General features: G+C 36.6%; 1 protein-coding gene across 3 annotated transcripts; it reads left to right on the top strand.

The window, feature by feature from the left end:
- Positions 1-6365: 6365 nt before the first annotated feature.
- LOC105035238 (ferredoxin, root R-B1) lies at positions 6366-9399 on the top strand. 3 transcript variants are annotated; one of them, XM_073242432.1, is made up of 3 exons: positions 6366-6593; positions 7588-7658; positions 8744-9399. In XM_073242432.1, exon 3 carries the CDS (start codon positions 8761-8763, stop codon positions 9214-9216), a length of 456 nt encoding a protein of 151 aa, XP_073098533.1. In that variant the 5' UTR covers positions 6366-6593; positions 7588-7658; positions 8744-8760; the 3' UTR covers positions 9217-9399. The 3 variants fall into 3 exon arrangements, with proteins under 3 accessions (XP_073098533.1, XP_010909023.1, XP_010909022.1); XM_010910721.3 differs by lacking the exon at positions 7588-7658 and having other exon boundaries at positions 8753-9399; XM_010910720.4 differs by lacking the exon at positions 7588-7658 and having other exon boundaries at positions 6373-6593.
- The last annotated feature ends 8320 nt before the right edge of the window (positions 9400-17719 follow it).

The following is a 17719-nucleotide window of genomic DNA, read 5'->3' as shown; positions in this document are numbered from 1 at the left end:
GATAATTGTATAAGGTTGATCCACTGTATGAGCTTATTGAAATCAAATATGGATCAAAAATATTTATCAACGAGCCCTTTGTGCAAACTCAACAAGTTATTTAAGTGTATTATACTCCTATTCCATCAAAAGAGAGAGAAAAGAAAGATTGGTGGGCTATATACAAATTAAATCTCAAGCCATTCATTACGAGCTCGAAGAGAAGAAGAAGAGTCTTATTTACTAGAATACTTTCATGAGGATGAAACATTAGGAGTTCATCAGTTTTTAATAGATACAAAGTTGGATGCTCCAAAAATTTTTCTACATGATGGCCAACATGAGGAGATAGATCATACTGAGTTTGTTTCAAGGACAATCTTATCCAAGAAGTTGAAGAACAGAAAGAAGAGAAAAAAGAGAAAGTAGTGAAAGAAGAGGAAGAATCAGAAGGAGAATCCGAAAGATATCCAACATCTGAAGAGGTCAATGAGTAGTGGTAAGTATATCAAACTTTCATTATATCTTTCTATTTAGATTTCTAACATTGAATAAACCTTCAGATTTAGTGGAATCAATCTCAGGATGCAAGGAGTCGACCCCTACACTGAAACAGGCTAGAAAGAAGAATATTTTAAGTTTCAGGAAGGAAGGAGTCAATTTCAAGGATAAAAGAATCGACTTTGGCATGTTGGAGAAGATTGGCATGCAGATGTAGTCGATCATAGGACAGATAGAGTCAACCTCTGAATAATTGAAGTCGATCCCTGAGCAAATGGAGTCGATGCCTGAGGAATTGGAGTTGACCCCAAGCTTGAGGATAGCATAACGGCTAGTTTTCTTTGTCTTTGTGGTGTGCTTGTTTTATTTGCTTTTCATACTTGGCATGCATTATTTCAATTTTTGCATTGCTTGCCATAATTATATAATTAATCTATAAATCTATTTATTTTTATTTTTAGAGATTATGGGATGATTAGTTCTAGAGAATGGAGCTGTGCTCGTCGAGAAGAGAGCTCCAGAGGATAGAGCTCTCAAGGAGATAGCTCTTATAGGGCCAGCTTATACAGTTCTGTAGCACCACACTACTCGATAAACTCTAACACTTAAAAAAAAAATTAGATTATTTTATCTTTTATTATCTAATATAATATTCTTTATGATGCTTTGCTACTCTTAGGTTTGGACGACGTGGGGTCACCATTGACCCCATAGTTACATAAAGCAATGGCCAGCTTTCAGTCTTAGCACCATGGTAGAGGATCCGTCTGGCTCACAGCACCTCCGACTCGATTGGAGGATAGAGAGCTCATTCATACTTAGAGCCGCTCATAAGTACTAGATCTTCAAGGAATATGTTTAAAGTTTAGTCATTTTAGAATCAATATTTATTATTCAAAATCAATTTTTCAAGACATTTAGGGAGCCTGGGGTGTCCCATGTGGATATTGGGATCATCTGATGATTGATGCCAGGATCGATGAATGAGTTCTCCAGTTGGCTGTCGGAGACTTGTAATGCCGCATGGGAGATATTTTTGAGAAGTCAAAGGTGTTTAATTTTTAAATTCATAGTATGTTTGTATTCTATTTATTAATACAGGTTGCATCTAATTGCAAGAATACTACCAATTAGAGACTTCTCAAGATGAGGAGGCTGGCTGTCAGACCTTCAAGAAGGTTGCCACATGTAGGCTTTGGGATGAGCTATAGAACTTTAGGTAGTTCACCATTAAGTTCTCCAGTTCTGAGTCATCATCGGACTGAAAATCTTTCATGGATTACTAGATGTAAGGAGAAATCTGGGAGACCCTCTGTGACCAGTAGAGTAGTGAGGACTACTTTGATAGATGATAAAGAGCCCGACAGAATTGAACCACCCAGTAGGATCCGATTAAATACACCGACAGCTCTGTTGGCACACATATTATAGTAGATAGATTGATAAAAATTTTAAACTTATATTAATCTCATATTTAGTTGATCATATGTATGTTTTTATTAACTTAATTTTATTATTTACTTATTGTAGATGCAGTAGTTGGGTCATGTACCAAGGCAGCTGCAGTTGTGGGAGGTCACACACCAGTCTAGAAGGATCGATGATTACTTAGATTTTAGGTCCAGACAGATCGTGGTAACTTAAAAATATTATTTATAAAATTTTTATATATACTGATATATATAATAGTACTAATAAATTTTTAAACTGTATAGATGGATTATGCGGAGTACGTCGTAGCAGGGCATGGCAGGATTCATCCTCTCAGCCCCTTCTTGACCTTAAAAGATGGCTCAAGGCCATCGGAGGGGTAAGTAGGAGCCGAATTATAGGGTTCAGGCATAGCTTCGATCCTCCAATAGCTCGTTGATCTTTGACATCCTCCTCTCAGGCCTCAACGACCTAAATATGGGGTGATTCACATGTCGAGGAGGCCATACAAAGACTTTTTTGCCAGTGACCTCAGAACTTTTGGGATGCCATTCGCAAGATGGTTATTGAGATATTCTGTGATCTGCATCTATATGATCAGCTGAGCTCGTTGTTACAGCCATTACAGTAGGTAAGTCAAATAGTATTAATAAATTTTTTTACTTGTTTTAAATTTTTTTATTTAGAAGCTTCACATAGTTAGGCTTGAGTTAGAGGAAAGGGATATAGAGGTCAAAAATTAATCTATCCATTCGATGGATAAGCCAGAGCTATAGATATGTCTGTATCATCGAATGAAATGTGTAAGAATAATCTATTCAAGAATCGAAGAAGTATATCAAAATATACCTCTTCGTGTCAATTTAGGCTTCAAGTGAGAGGAAGAGGATATCCAGGGGTCAAAATTTAATCTAACCATCCGATGGATGGGCCAGAGATGTCTATATCTCTATATCATTGAATAAAATATATAAAAATAATCCATTTGAGAATTAAAGGAGAATATCAAAATATACTCTTTCATATCAGTTTAGGCTTCAAGTAGGAGGGAGGATGTATCTAGGAGGTCAAAATTTAATCTAACCATCCGATGGACTGGTCAGAGGTGTCTATAACTCCATATCATCGAATAAAATATATAAAAATAATTCATTCAAGAATCAGAGGAGGTTATTAAAATATATCTCTCCGTAAAGATTTAGACTTGAGATGCATCAATTACTTTAGTTTTACAGTTTTAATTAATTTAATTCTAAAGTTATTAATAATATTTTATTTTTTTTCATTACAAGATATTAGGACATCCGACTCTCATCCACCTACTATTGCAGATGACGTACTTGAGCAGGAGGAGGATCTTCATGGATTATTTTTAGTTTTGATGTAATATATTTAATTTTAATATTTAAAGAATGTTATCTTATAGAATTGGATAATTCATACTTTTTATATAATATTAATTTTTTATTTATATTGATGATAGTTAATGGTTAGTTGTTATAGTATCTGTAAATATATGTTGGTTGTTAATTTAATTATAGCAAATTTTAGTAAATATATTTACTGAATTTTTTTAAAAAACTTATTATTAGCGATGGCTGAATCCATCACTAATTATTAGCGATGGCTATAGCTTATTAGCGAGGGATTACAGTAGTCGCTAATATATTTTTAAATTTTTTTAATTTAAATTAAAAATAATCTAAAAATTATTATAAGCGACAGACTTACTATCACTAATTATTGTCACTAATACTTTATTAGCGACGGTTTTTTCCACCATCACTCATAATGACCTTCAACGTTCAACTTTTTTTGATGGTTTATTGACGACAACTTTTAATCACTAATAGTATTAGCGATGGCTTTTCGACCATTAGCAATGACATTTAGCCATCGCTAATAATTAATTTTCTTATAGTGTTTAGAGCAATCTCAAGGTTTTGTTGTCAAGGAGAAAGAGAACTTGGTTTGCAAACTCAAGAAGAGCTTGTTTGGCTTGAAATAAACCCCTCACCAATGGTATAAGAAATTTGATGCTTTTATGATGAGCCATGGGTATAAGAGGATAACTACTGATCATTGTGTCTTTGTTAAAAGATTTGAGGATGATGACTTTATTATTCTTTTACTCTATGTTGATGGTATGCTTATAATTGACAAGAATGTTTGAAAAATTTATAAGTTAAAAAATGATTTAAGCAAGTCTTTTGACATGAAAGATTTGGGATCAGTAAAGAAAATCTTTGGGCATGAAAATTAAGTGTGATAGAGAAGCAAGAAAATTGTGGCTATCATAAACAAAGTATATTGAATAGATATTTGACAAGTTTAATATGAAAAATGCTAAATCGATAGGAACACTACTTGTGAGCCATTTCAAGTTAAGTTTAAAGCAAAATTTTTTAATTGAGATAGAACGAAATGAGATGAAAAATATTCTTTATTTTTTCCGCCATAAGGAGCGTGATGTATGTCATGATTTGTACAAGATCGGATATAGCATATGCGGTTGGTGTTGTAACTAGATTCCTTGCAAATTTAAGTAAAGTACATTGAATAGGCAGTGAAGTGGATAATGAGATGCTTAAAAGGTACATCTGATTTATATTTATGCTTTGGTGGCACAAAATCACTCTTGGTGGGCTTTGGTGGCACAAAACTACTTTGGGTGGGCTATACAGATTTGGATATAGCCGATGGCAATAGGAGATCTACTTTGGGCTACTTATTCACTTTTGGAAGGGGAGCTGTATCATAACAATCTAAGTTTCAAAAGTGTACTGCTCTTTCCACCACTGAAGCGAAGTATATAGCCATCACTGAAGCTTACAAAGAAATATTGTGGTTCATGAGTTTTTTGTGGGAATTGGACTTGGAGAGCAAGATGGATATGTGATACATTGTGATAATCAAAGTGCTATTGATCTTAGTAAGTATGTAACTTATCATACTAGAATAAAACATATTGATATTCGCAACCATTGGATCTGAGATATCTGTAAGAAGTAATGGACAAAGACTATGAAGATCTGAACAGACCGCAATCCATTAGACATGATGACTAAGCCCCTTACAAAGGAGAAGTAAGAAGTCTGTAGGGACTTGGTAGGTGTATGGTGAGCACGGGCACTCGGACATGAGATTCGCTAAGCAATGGAAGTCCTCCTTATGGATTTAGAGGAGGAGACTGTTGAGCTTACTACTTATATTTTGGGCTAGCTCCATATGGAGTGGCCCACACCATACTAATAGGTATTGTGTATAGGCCTTGTTTATGGACATATATTTTTTAGATGGTAGTCTATATAAGAAGAAAAGAAAAGAGGAGAAAAATAGAGAAGAGGTAAAGTTTTTAGTTTCTACACACAACAAGGTTTCTTATAAAAATACTTCTAATAAAATTGCATATATAATTATTAAATTTATTCTAATATTTTTTCAAATTTCTTCAACAAGGAGCTTTTTGCAAAAAGATTAAGATGGAGATGACATTATGTAAAAGGCTATGTGATTATAGTCATTATATAAAAACTAATTAGAGATGACAATACTATCTTAGTATTAAAAAATTATTTTATATTAAAAGATATATTTATAAATTTGATAATATTTTTATATAGATTTATCTCCAATCAAATATAATTTTTAATATCATTTTTTGAAATAATATTTTTATCAACAAAATATAACAAAAATTATTTTCTTCTATAATAATTATTTTAGATAAATAAATAATTTTTAAAAATTATTAATTATTTACGTAATATGATATATCCTAATCAAATGGATCCTAAATGTAAAGTCTCATGGACTTTGATGAAAATCCCATTTCTTGTCCTTTCTAGTGGATATAGGGGGTTTTTCTGAAATTTAAAGATGCATTTGGTTACACTTTTTGATTTTTAATTTTTAAAAAATATTTTTTATTTTTTTAATTTTTGCTATTGAGTAAAAATAAAAAGTAAAAAGTATATTTAGTAACTACGTTGCTATAAAGAAAAAAGTAACATTTGAGAACGGCAGGTAGAAGCTTGACAAGAGAGAATGGTTCAGGAAGGAAGGAAGAAGGGAGTGAGAAGATAAAGAGCTTGACGAGAGAGAAAGATTCGGACTCTTTATTTTTTGATTTGATGTTTTAGATGTGTGGAAGTAAAAAATAATAGAAAAGTAATTTTTGAAAAGTAAAAATTTTTGCTTTATATATAAAGTAATTATTTTAATTATTTTAATTTTAATTTTTTATTTTTTATAATATTATTAAATATTATTTTTTAATTTTTATTTTTTAAAAATTAAAAAATAAAAAAAAATTAATGACTGACTAACCAAACGCACCCTAAATTAATCCGCACACCATTTTGTATTCAGGGGGTGGTTTGGAGCTTGGCGCTCGACGGCATCTTTCCAACGGACCAACCGTGATCCCTTCCTTTCTCCCACGTCTATCTCACCCATCGGTCTCTTGCCCAATAAATGTAGCCGCCAGGGGAGGGGGGCCGTGGTGGTCTCGCCATCTGAGTCCCCTCGCTCGCGCTATAAATGTAGCGGCCGTTCTTGACCACGCCACTAGGGCACGCTCCACTGTTGCCCCTCTTTTGCTTTCCCTTTGCCATCTACGCCCTCCCCTCTCTCAAGATCTCTCCCCACCCCTCCCCTCGCCACTAGCTCTTCCAATCGAGGTACAGATTTCTTCCTTCGAGATCCTTTCTCTTCTAGATTTCTTGTATCTGATAAAGGTCGATCGATTCCCCTTCTTTTCGTTTCTTTTTTCCCTCGTGTCGATTTCTTCATGTTCCTTTTCTCGATGCTCTTTTCCTTGCTGTTTAGATTTTGGTATTGTAGAATATATTGAATTTCTGTTCATTTTCCTTGGGATCATTTTTTTAATATAAAAAAGTGATTTTTCTGATCGCCTGGACACTCTGGTTTGATGAGTATATTAACATATTGGCGGGTATTTTTAATTTGTGCGTTATGGCTATTGAAATTCAAACTTCATGTTTAATCTAACCATCTCGTAATTTTTTTTTTCTTTTGGTGTTCGATTATACTAGCGTCGCTAACGATTTATTTATGTGGAAAAGGTGAAACTAGTTTTGATGGTTACAGGCCTGTCCCAGATCAACAAATGAGTAGATATATGCATATTTGTATATGTACACACACATGCATGCATATATGTGTGTGTCTGATTATTGATCTAGAGTCTTGCAATTTTCATTTGTGAAAATTGACGATGTTGATGATTTGGCGTTGTTGAATCATAAACTGTTATATTGGTCTTCCTTTTCAACCTACTGCTCTGATGAGTTTAATTAGATAATAACATAGGGAAAAAAGATGATTGTGGAACTTTCTTCTTTTTTTTTCTGGTTTAGTGGTAGTATCTGACTTGAGACAAATTTTTAAAAATTAGACGTTTGGGCTAAGGCTATTTGAAAAAGTAGTAAAAAGATCAAACTTTTGACTATGGTACTCAGATTAGTTTTGTCTTGGATATGACATGAGAAGGGTACATTAATTTGTTAGCGGTTCCTAGATGGACTTGGTTACAATGGTGAGGACACTGATGGTGTTGAGACCAGATTATTCTCTAAAATTAAATACTTTACCGTTGAATTGTCCATATCTAAAATTTCATTCTTGTTTGACACTTAACAATGTTTTATACAGTATGTACGAAATGGTGATTGAGCTTGGAGTATGACAGTTCATGTGACAATATCTTTTGTCCTTTTAGTTTTGTAAGCTTTCTATTTTTTTTTAAAAAAATAATCTTTACATATTTTATATCAATAGCCTTCCTATGGAATTTTCTCACAATCATTCATGATATTTATTTGTGAGGCCTGAAAAGCAGCATTATATCCCAACCTATGGCCAGAGGCCTAGAATCAAGGGTCATACTCTTTTTCTTCCCCTCCAATAATGGAGCTTCGAGTGAAGGGTAAGGAGATACATGCTTGCCCTTCTCATAAAGCTCCAAAAAGTAAATATGCCTTCTCATGGGAGCAAAATGTGGACCTCCATTTTGTTTCTCTATGAGATTCATGTGGCATATATTATTCTTTTGTCATACATTTGGCTTTTGTCAGTACTCAAATTTGATGCAAGTACCATGATATGATCGTGTCTCTCATTTGCCGATTTAAGTAGCATTACTACCAATGTAATGGAAAAATTAGAAAATCTTTCCAGTTAATCTGGGGAATAAATATTGCATACTCCAGGGGTTTCAGAGGCAAAATTATCCTGACATATTTATTGTTTCCTTATTAGGGACATGCATGGTGGAGCCTTAGCTTATTGTTCCTAAAACTATACAGATAATAAGCTATCCTCCAAATCTCCTGTCAAGAAGGCTTTAATTTCTTAGCCCTTGGCAACAACATGATTGGTGTGTTTGACATAAACATAGTTGCTAATTCATTTTATGCTTAATAAATTTCTGCTAGATTATTGGCTATAATTGGACATATAGTTTATTTATGTTTTAAGATTATATGTTGTATTACGTCCATCTATCTTTATCTTTTATTATATTATACAAAGTCTTGCATTTTCAAGCATCTTCTTTACTCATGCATGTGATATGCTGAATTTGGTAGAATTACATAGAAATTCAGATGTAACACTGTTTCTAAAACTTTTAAGATCATCTGTTAAATGTGCTGAACGTCCTTAAAATTAGTGCTAAATTGAGTCCTCGTGAACAAGTTGCACCCACTGATCCCAAATCAGATTAGTAACTGTGTATCAGATAGACTTCATGGATGAAATGGTTAGATAATTATTATTGATAAAGATCTTTGGCCCTTTTGTTTGTTAGAATCTTCAGGTGACGCAATGTCAACTGTTACATTCCCCACTGCCTGCATGGCCAAAAGCAGCATCAGAAGCCAGGGCCCTGCCATACTGATGAAGAGCCCTTTGTCGCTGAGCTCCGTAAAGAGCATCTCGAAAGCTTCCAGTCTGAAAGTATCCAACTGCTTCAGGGCATCTGCCATGGCTGTCTACAAGGTGAAGCTCATTGGGCCAGAGGGGCAGGAGCACGAATTTGAAGCTCCAGATGACACTTACATTCTGGATGCAGCTGAGACCGCAGGAGTGGAGTTGCCTTACTCATGCAGGGCTGGGGCATGCTCCACTTGTGCTGGACGCCTGGAATCTGGTACAGTTGACCAGTCGGATGGATCCTTCCTCGATGATGCACAGATGGGAAAGGGGTATGTCCTGACATGTGTCTCCTACCCAAGGTCAGACTGTGTTATTCACACTCACAAGGAAAGTGAGCTTTATTGATTGCTACAGATATGCTTGGGGTAATGTTCGAAATGTATCGGGACTGACATGTTTCTGGATTAAGATTTCATGGTCTAGAAGCTTCTGTTGTTGCTGAAAAAGGTTCTTGGACTTTCTTAGTCTGAGTTGTAGTGCTGCTAGCTGTTTAGAATTTTATATTCAATATCAAACTTTTTCTCCTAACTGATCTAAGTGTGGTTATTGTGGAGCATGTCAAGTATGTGATAACACCCAAGTAAAAAGGGTCATGGCTGTGTGACATCTATGTCTTAGAAATTTGTGAATTTTATCAGCAGAACAAAATCAAATAGATAATTATGGTATGCTGAAGTTTTCTAATTTTTTGTTCCTAAACTAAATCAGGGCATGCAGAAATTCAAGATAGAGGTATGGCTTGTACTTGTAGCCGTGGCACTCTTAATTAGGTTGGGGTTGCCTCTGGGCTTAATCACGTCAGGTGACCATTCTTTTCCATAAATGTTCTTTGCATGTGCACATGACCTTTCCTATGTTTCTGCCCATGAATTGTCAGGTTTATTTTTTTTTTGTCTGTTTCTCTTAATGGAATTATAATGGAGGAGAACCCTCTTCCATCTTGCATGGCTTTTCAGAGCTGGTTTAAAATTCTGGTGGATCAATTGAGGTCTCACCTTCTATGGTTTTGGGCTATGTTTTGGATTTCTGTGTAAATGCAATCAAGATGGATGTTGAAAGCCTCAAATGCTTGCTTTTTCAGAGGATTATTTCATACCGAACTTTCAAGTAGTTTTTTTTTGGGTTCATCAACTTTCAAGTAGGTTCAAGACATTTCTTTTATACCAACAACTTGCATCAAGTTTCTGAGAGCTTCCAAAAGAGACTGGAAGTATGGTAAATAATCCTTCCACTCAGTTGATTTGAACTTCTTTTTATGGGTCAGATTGATTTTAATTTTCATCCTATGGATGTGTCATTCATTTGGTATTATATGAGACTCCTTATATGATTGAACTTATTGAATGTGATGCTCTCGTTCAAACTTGTAGTGATAGCAAGTCTCGAAACTAAGTTTTATAGACAGGTTACTTTTGGAGAGTTCAAGGCTCATTTGGTCTAGCGTTTTATTTTCTGTTTTTGTTATGAAAAATCCAGAAGATTAAACTAGATTGAACTGGCATGTATGATCCCACCTTTTATTTTCTAAATTTTCCATAAAACCTTTAGAGCTAGTGAAAAATGTAAAGTTTTATTGCTTGCAAACTAAAATGAAAATAAAAGCAAGGATCAGAAGAAGTATCATTCGAATACTATTTCTAACATCAACCTCCGTGTGGTATTTCACTTCCAGGGAGATATAAACACAAAACAACAATGCCGAACAGGCTGTTAGGTATCAGTGGTCAGATATGAAAGTAACTCAAATCTTATTTAAACTTCAGAAGAAACATGATTTGTTTGATGTATGCAATGGAATAACTGATATTCTCTAGCCTTAAGCTTAGGTAACGTATTAACTGGGGCAACCAGCTTAGTGTCTTAAGAGAAATAATGCGAGAAGGTGAAGTACTGGGAATGTACCCAAGAATGAATGTTTGTTTTCTATCACCCATATTATTCCCTTCTAATGGGTGTTGGCGTGGGCGAGTTTTTTTCCATTCCCCCCTTTTCCTACCACCCCCAACACCCCCCCCCCCCCCCCCCCCCCTCCTGTAGCATGGTTGTTTATCAGCTTAGTCTAAAAAACCAAGTTCTAGTTCGGGTGATACCTTTTTCTTGGAGTAATATTTACCACCTATGTAATACCAAAAATAAAGTATATTAACTATTAAACCAGAAATGGTAGTTAACAATAACAAATAACTATATTTGTTGATTTTATCATCAATCTCAAAACAACAACAACATAAAAAAAGCCATCACAAATATTTTGGCTATAAATTCTTTCATTTACATAAGAAATGAAAAATAACTATTTTGAAATAAATAAAGAAAATATAATTCAATATTTATATTTTTTTCTTATAATGATTGTCACTAAAAAATTATAGGAACACTTTATCAATTTTAGCTTAGTTTTACTTACACTTTCTCTACTTTAAAAAATATCAACTTGCTCTTCAAATATTTGAAATGTTCTAAAGTAATCATACTGTTAATCTCCGTTAACAGAATTATATTACGTGACCATTACATAATATCATTATTTATAAAATAATCGAATTGGCCTTAGTATCAGTTATTAATACTCTCTAACCTTCACTTCCACAGCTACCTCAAACCCACCTCCTCCCTTCCTCCTTCGCCACTACTACCTTCTCCTCTTCCTCCCCCTCCTCACTCCTACTGATCTCCCTCTCTCTATGGCCTCTCCTATCCTCTTTTTATGAAGCTCCTCGATGAGTTGTGGGCCCTTCTCCTCCCCCTCCCTCTTCACATCGACCTCACCCTCACCCTCTACAACCTCTTTCGTGGCCTCTACTCCGCAACCCTTGTTCACTCCCTCTCCCTCTCCATTTTTCTCATCTATCGCGCTACTCACGCCATCTCCTGCCTCTACCCGATATGTTTGTCCAAACCCCATCCTTCCATCGCCTCCTCTCCATCCTTAGTCCTTTTGCAACCTCTCATCTCTCCCCAACCTCTACAGCTCCATTGCCTTATCCCCCATCCCCTTTTGGCTCCTCCCTTTCTCCTCCACCTCCGACATTGACCTCCATTCCCTCCCACCCCTTCCCCTTCCTCTCTATCCTCCTCTAGACCGTCACTAATCATCGCTACCTTGAGTATTGCCCACTCGAATCTCCCACCTCCATGATAGCCACCTCACCTCCTTCGATATTTTCTGACCCCATCCTCTCTCTCCATAGTGGCTCCCTTTACCTTAACTCCTTCCTTGCGGGCGACCCTTTCTTCCACCTTCTCACCCCTTCATTTTGAAAATTTAGTGTATTCTTAAAAGGTTAGTGTTGTTTTTCGTTGCACGAGGATTTGTCATACCATTGAGATAATATTTTGACTTACAAACTTAGCTTGAAATCAAGTTAACAAAAAGTTTAGTTTAGTTTTAAGATATTCTTATTATTGATGCCAAACTTCTTTACTTTCCACCTCATCTTCACCTCCATCTCTCCCATTATTTTGAAAATAAAGCAAATGGAGTAAGAAAATAAAGATAAAATAGAGAGGAAGAGAGGAGAGTAAAGGGATTGGAGAGACAAAGGGATGTATGACATCGGGAGGGAGGAGTTCCTCCCATTTCTCTTGCTTGTTTAATCAAAATTCTGTTCCCAATTCTCATAACAAAAAAAAAAAAAAGAAAATTCTAGTCTAGCTCTGGATTTGTTTAAGAGGTGTGAGGTTTTAGATTTTCTTGTTGCAGTGTGGGAATTTGGGACCCCTTTTTCTGGTAATGAACTTGGTGGATGATCTCTATGACAACATCTTATAAGAGATTTTTTTTGCACGAAAAAATAGGGATGGTCGAACTCGAGTGGAGGGTAGGATTGTTGGTGCTTGTTAGAAATTCACTGGAGAATGGAGGATAGAAATAAGGGAGTCGAATAGAATAACTCTTGGAATTGGGAGGTTGTAATGAAAATCCATTTCAAACCATTCATACGGGCGAAAGATTTTTTTTCATCCAGTAAACTATTTGCTTGTAAAAATGGTATAATGATCTTTTTGAAATATTTCAAAAATTTGAAGGACTAATTTGACACTCTTTAAAATAGAAGAGATGTAAGTGAAATTAAAAGAGATGTCCCTATAACTTTTTCTAAAATTAAATTTAGTAGTTCTTAAAATTTAGTTGTTGTATTATCACATATTAAGTGGCCTCTTGAACCATTACAATAACTGCTAAAATGATGGCTTTAAATGGATGGATATAATTCCATTGACCTTTTAGTAAATTTAGTAGATACATATTTTATTTTACTTTTTTTTTTATTTTTTTTTTGAATCATTAGTTAAAGAGCAAGTATAGATCTCTATTTTATAACCTTACTCTTTATGGATAGCTTGTATGGTATATATTCAAGCTATCATTAACAAAAATAAATCATGGTTTCCTAATCCAATAACACAATATTTTATAATTATGACAAACACACATTCAACTACGGGATGTGTGCTTCTATTGTTTTTTTCGCCTTGAGGAAAAGAATTGATGAGTGGGATATACTTATTAAGGTTGGGAATGGTTATAGATTATTCACAGAACTTCTCTATGTAGTACAAAGTTTGGTTTTGATACAAGAACTAATGAACAAATGGGGAGTCATGTTATGCATGCTTTTAAATTTCAATATGAATTTTAAGAATAGTGATAAAATAGCTTTATCATTACTTTAATTTGATCCATATTTTTCAATCATGTGTCAAATAACCTGCTATAAATATTTTGTTTACAAGCAAAAACATTGGATGCAAGAAAGATTAATTAAAACTGATTATATTTATGAAGGTATGGTTTACAAGTTCGCACACCAATTTCTAATAATGCACAAAAATACTTTTTGAAATAAATCAAGATTACTCCCATTCATTGCACTTCTGCACACTTACTAGGTTTTATAAATTATGTACATTAAATTTTTCATCAATTAAAGATGCATAAATAAATTTATTTGCAAAATTTATTATTTTATATATGAATAAAAATAGATTGTTATTCTTTTTGACAAAGTTCGCAACTGATATCCTTTGGAAGGCCCTTGCCAATAAATCCTTGTACAGTATTCTTCCCCAAGCAATCTTTCACCAGTAAAATTTGACCCTAGGGGCAGCCACAAGATTCCAAACCATTTGAAGCTATAACAGGTGGCTGGTTCTTGATGATGCAGTATGTTCTTGTACACATCTCCAGCTCTCAATCTTGTAGAACCAGTTTTCGCAACAAACCTATCGCCACACTGATGCTTAGGGATTGGAAGAGAGCTTACTTTCTGGACCATATCTGGGAATGGGAGGAACAAGTCACTTGGCTCCAGGTTCCACGATCAATCCTTGTTCATTAACTGAGAAACATGCCAAATATCTTTACATAGGGTTGAGTTGATGGGGATCCGAAGCCGATTTATCCGCACACTAAAAATCCATGGGTCCTGTGAGACATCACTGTGATTGCCCTTACCAATTTGCCAATAAAAGGCTTCTTTAAGCCATTCTGCACCTGAAACTACAGCTCTCTAGATTTTGACTATCTTCTTTGGATTTGAAAGCTGTCCAAATTTGCGAACCTCTATTTGGCTGCCACAAGGTTCTAACACGAGAATCTGGCTATCAATGATCCACGGATCATTTGCCATAACCCAGCGCACGAGCAAATGCCCAGTTGAGAAGAAGGATCTTAAAATTGGAATTATCCACCACATCTGCAATGCCTGAAGAGAGAAAATTAGGAGGTTGCCCCTTGCCCGGAAGCTTACAGATGGGGAAGTTCATGCAGAGCTTGCTAGCACTATCAATCTCACCTGTTGCTGCTCGATTTTGTCGAGGTTAGAGAGAAGACGGCTAAGCTTCGTGAGTTGCGAAACAAATCCAAACCAGAGGTTTTCACTCCAGCGAGAATCCTTCGATAATCAAGTCAGATTTAGAGAACAATAAGAGCAGTAAGGAGTACTCTGAGAGGGATTGATTGGCTTATCTTTAATCCTTCGGGCTCCGATTATTTACATAAAAGGGTGTCAAACAGTTGGTTGCACATCTATAAGATCGTGCAATCCCGAGATTGCAGGGCCATTAGACATGCCATTGTGGACGAGATAATCCAGCCCTTAATCACTCTTGTAAGATCAGAAGAGTCGGTTACACCAGAACCTATTCATTCAGGGTGAATAGCTATTGCGCATGTCGAGGAAATGAGTCGACCAAGGCAATAGAAGTGGCTCGTATGCTAAACAGACTATGCAGGCACTTCAACTCTGCATAACGGTTGAAGTAGCTTGTGACACCATACTGATCCGAGACACTCACGATAACCACTATAATACTATCCCCCTACTCCTGAGTCTGAGAGTTAGGCAAAGGGAGTACTCCGAAAGTGCCTCGGATCCGGGGGCTTTTACTAAAAAATACTGAAAACAAAGAAAGTCGGTTAGCTAAAAATGGGGCCAAAATCATAATCCAAGCTTCAAGGTGGCATTCTTTGCGGGCTTCGAGAAGTATAGAACTATCGTCTGGGTGCATTTCTCCCAAACCATGTTGAGCCCGTGTAAACCGACTATCTGAATGAGAGTTTGTTGGCTATGACCGCAGATATTATGGAGAGATTTACGAGGACGTCCAACTTTCCTGTCGAGGTAAGTAAAATCGATGCAGCCATGCAAATCGAGGGAGATGCCAGCACCGAAGAAGGCTTCTCCGAAGATAGTCGCCCTGGTGATGCTTCCAAGCAGTGATTCGCATCTTCTCTTTTTTTTTTTTATCTTTTGTAATCTGAGCCTTCTAGTCTTATAACAGAATTTTCATAGAAACATATAAATGTATTTATTTTTGGTTCCATATATGGATGGATATGAATCATGCTTTGAAGCGTACTGACCGAGTGTCAATATATACTAGGCACCTGGCTTGATTAGGGTTATAATTTAAGTAAGTGCATAATCCGGACCATGTTTCGAGCAAGGCATGGGTCGACCATAATCTGGGCTGAAATCCAAGCTAAATTAAATTTAGCTAAGGTTAGAACCATAAAACACAATATGAAGTATAATTCAAATTCCAATCCGGGCCAGATATCTCATACCTATTGTACAGACTTTGAAAATACTGAAATTTGAATCATGTCTATATGGGAGGTGTTGGCGCACATCTTCACACGTCCCCTCAAAAGTGGCATAAAGCATGATTTGCCTGCCATTGGCTTTAACTACCAAATCGATGGTAGAAATTATATCCGCCAGCGGTTGCCACGCATTGTGCATGCACTCGCCTTCTGCTGATTCACGCTCCTGCAATTAATACATTGATGGGAGGTGGCCTTTGGAGGTTTCGCTGATCCAGGGACTATTTATAGCCTCAGATAAGACCAGACATAGGTTTGCAGAGTTTCTGATTATTTTTCTCTTTCTCTTTTGGTGTAGGCGCTTCTTCTTCCTTCCACCATCTTTTGTGTTTTTCTTCCCAAGCTAGAGAAATGGCTTCTAGATATTCTGACTTCATGCCACTAGAATTTCGATCTGAGCTATCTGAGAGGGACGTAGTAGTGCTTTATGAACAGTACCATATCCCTTCGACGTTCCACCTAGAAGTTTCAGGTCCGAATGATCGAGTCTGCCAACCACCTTCGGGATGGATGAGCCTTTACGAGTATTTTCAGACAAGATTACAACTTCCTCTCCACCCCTTCTTTGCGGTGCTCCTTCGATTCTTCGAGATATCATCATGCATGGTTGTGACGAACTCATGGTGGCATATCTGCTACTTCGTTGCAGTACGTATCTTGGCTGGGATCAATTCCAGCATTGCATTCTTCTGCTTCCTTTTCAGCTTCAGACGGCACCCAGACTCGCATGGATGGTGGTATGTGACATCACGAAAGAGGAAGGATGGCTTTCGCTTATTATTTTCGGGCATGCCTTCTGTCGTCCACGGTTGGAAACCCCGATTCATCTTTGTCTCTCTGACATCAGACGAAGATTGAGGCTTCATCGTCTAGGGCAAACCATAAGAGGCCGCACTAAAGGAGCCCCAATGAACAGGCACTTGGAGTGGAATTTGGTAATTATGCATGGCTTCAAGGTTCCAGATCTGAAAGAGCTATTGTCAGCTCAGATACTATTCAATGTCGGTATCAGTCAGACCGCTCTCCAAGATATGTATGGGTCGACTACTTAGGCCTTGAACTCTTTTAATTTTCGTTACTCTTCCCCTGATAATCTGGTCATCTCAATTGTAGAGGTGGTTGCTGGGAAGAGCCCAAGTCCACCAAAGAAAATGGAGAAGAGGGTCCTATGAAAAAGGGTAGCTAAGCCCATGGGTGGGTGGAGCAGCCATGTCAGAGTTTGGAGTCTTGTGCAGCCAACTCTAGAGTCAAAAGAATTCAAGCTTCCTCGCGTTGGCGACTCTGAAATCATGCGGGTGCATGGTGGCTCGCTTGCTGCCTCAGCTACCGTGGGCAACTGGGAGGGCCAGTAGACCAAGGCTTGGAGGAAGTAATTCTGAGCTTGCTTGTTCCTCCAAGTTCACTGGCTCAATCAGTATCCCCAGTTGTTGATCCCTCCTCAGGTGAGGTAACAGCTGAGGCGGTCGGTGCATCCGAAGCCACTCCGGCTACTCTGAGGCTCGAGGCTTCAGCCTTGAGGGTGTTGGAAAATATGTCCCAAAAGCCAATCGTCAAGCTGTTGACGGTTGAGCAACCAAGTATTGCAATTGATTTGTTAATAAATAAAATATATTTGGCATCTTCATCATAAGCTTTCATCTTCTAATGAACTTCGTTGTTATGATGAAGTCCTTAGGACTATTTAAGTTCGATAAAGAGAAGATTTATCGATTAGTCCTTAAAACTGTTCACGATCAA

This window comes from Elaeis guineensis, chromosome 8, assembly GCF_000442705.2.
Source record: "Elaeis guineensis isolate ETL-2024a chromosome 8, EG11, whole genome shotgun sequence".
Classification (NCBI taxonomy): Eukaryota; Viridiplantae; Streptophyta; class Magnoliopsida; order Arecales; family Arecaceae; genus Elaeis; species Elaeis guineensis.
The sequence above is the reverse complement of the archived record's forward strand: the minus strand, read 5'-3'. Positions and strand labels throughout refer to the sequence as shown.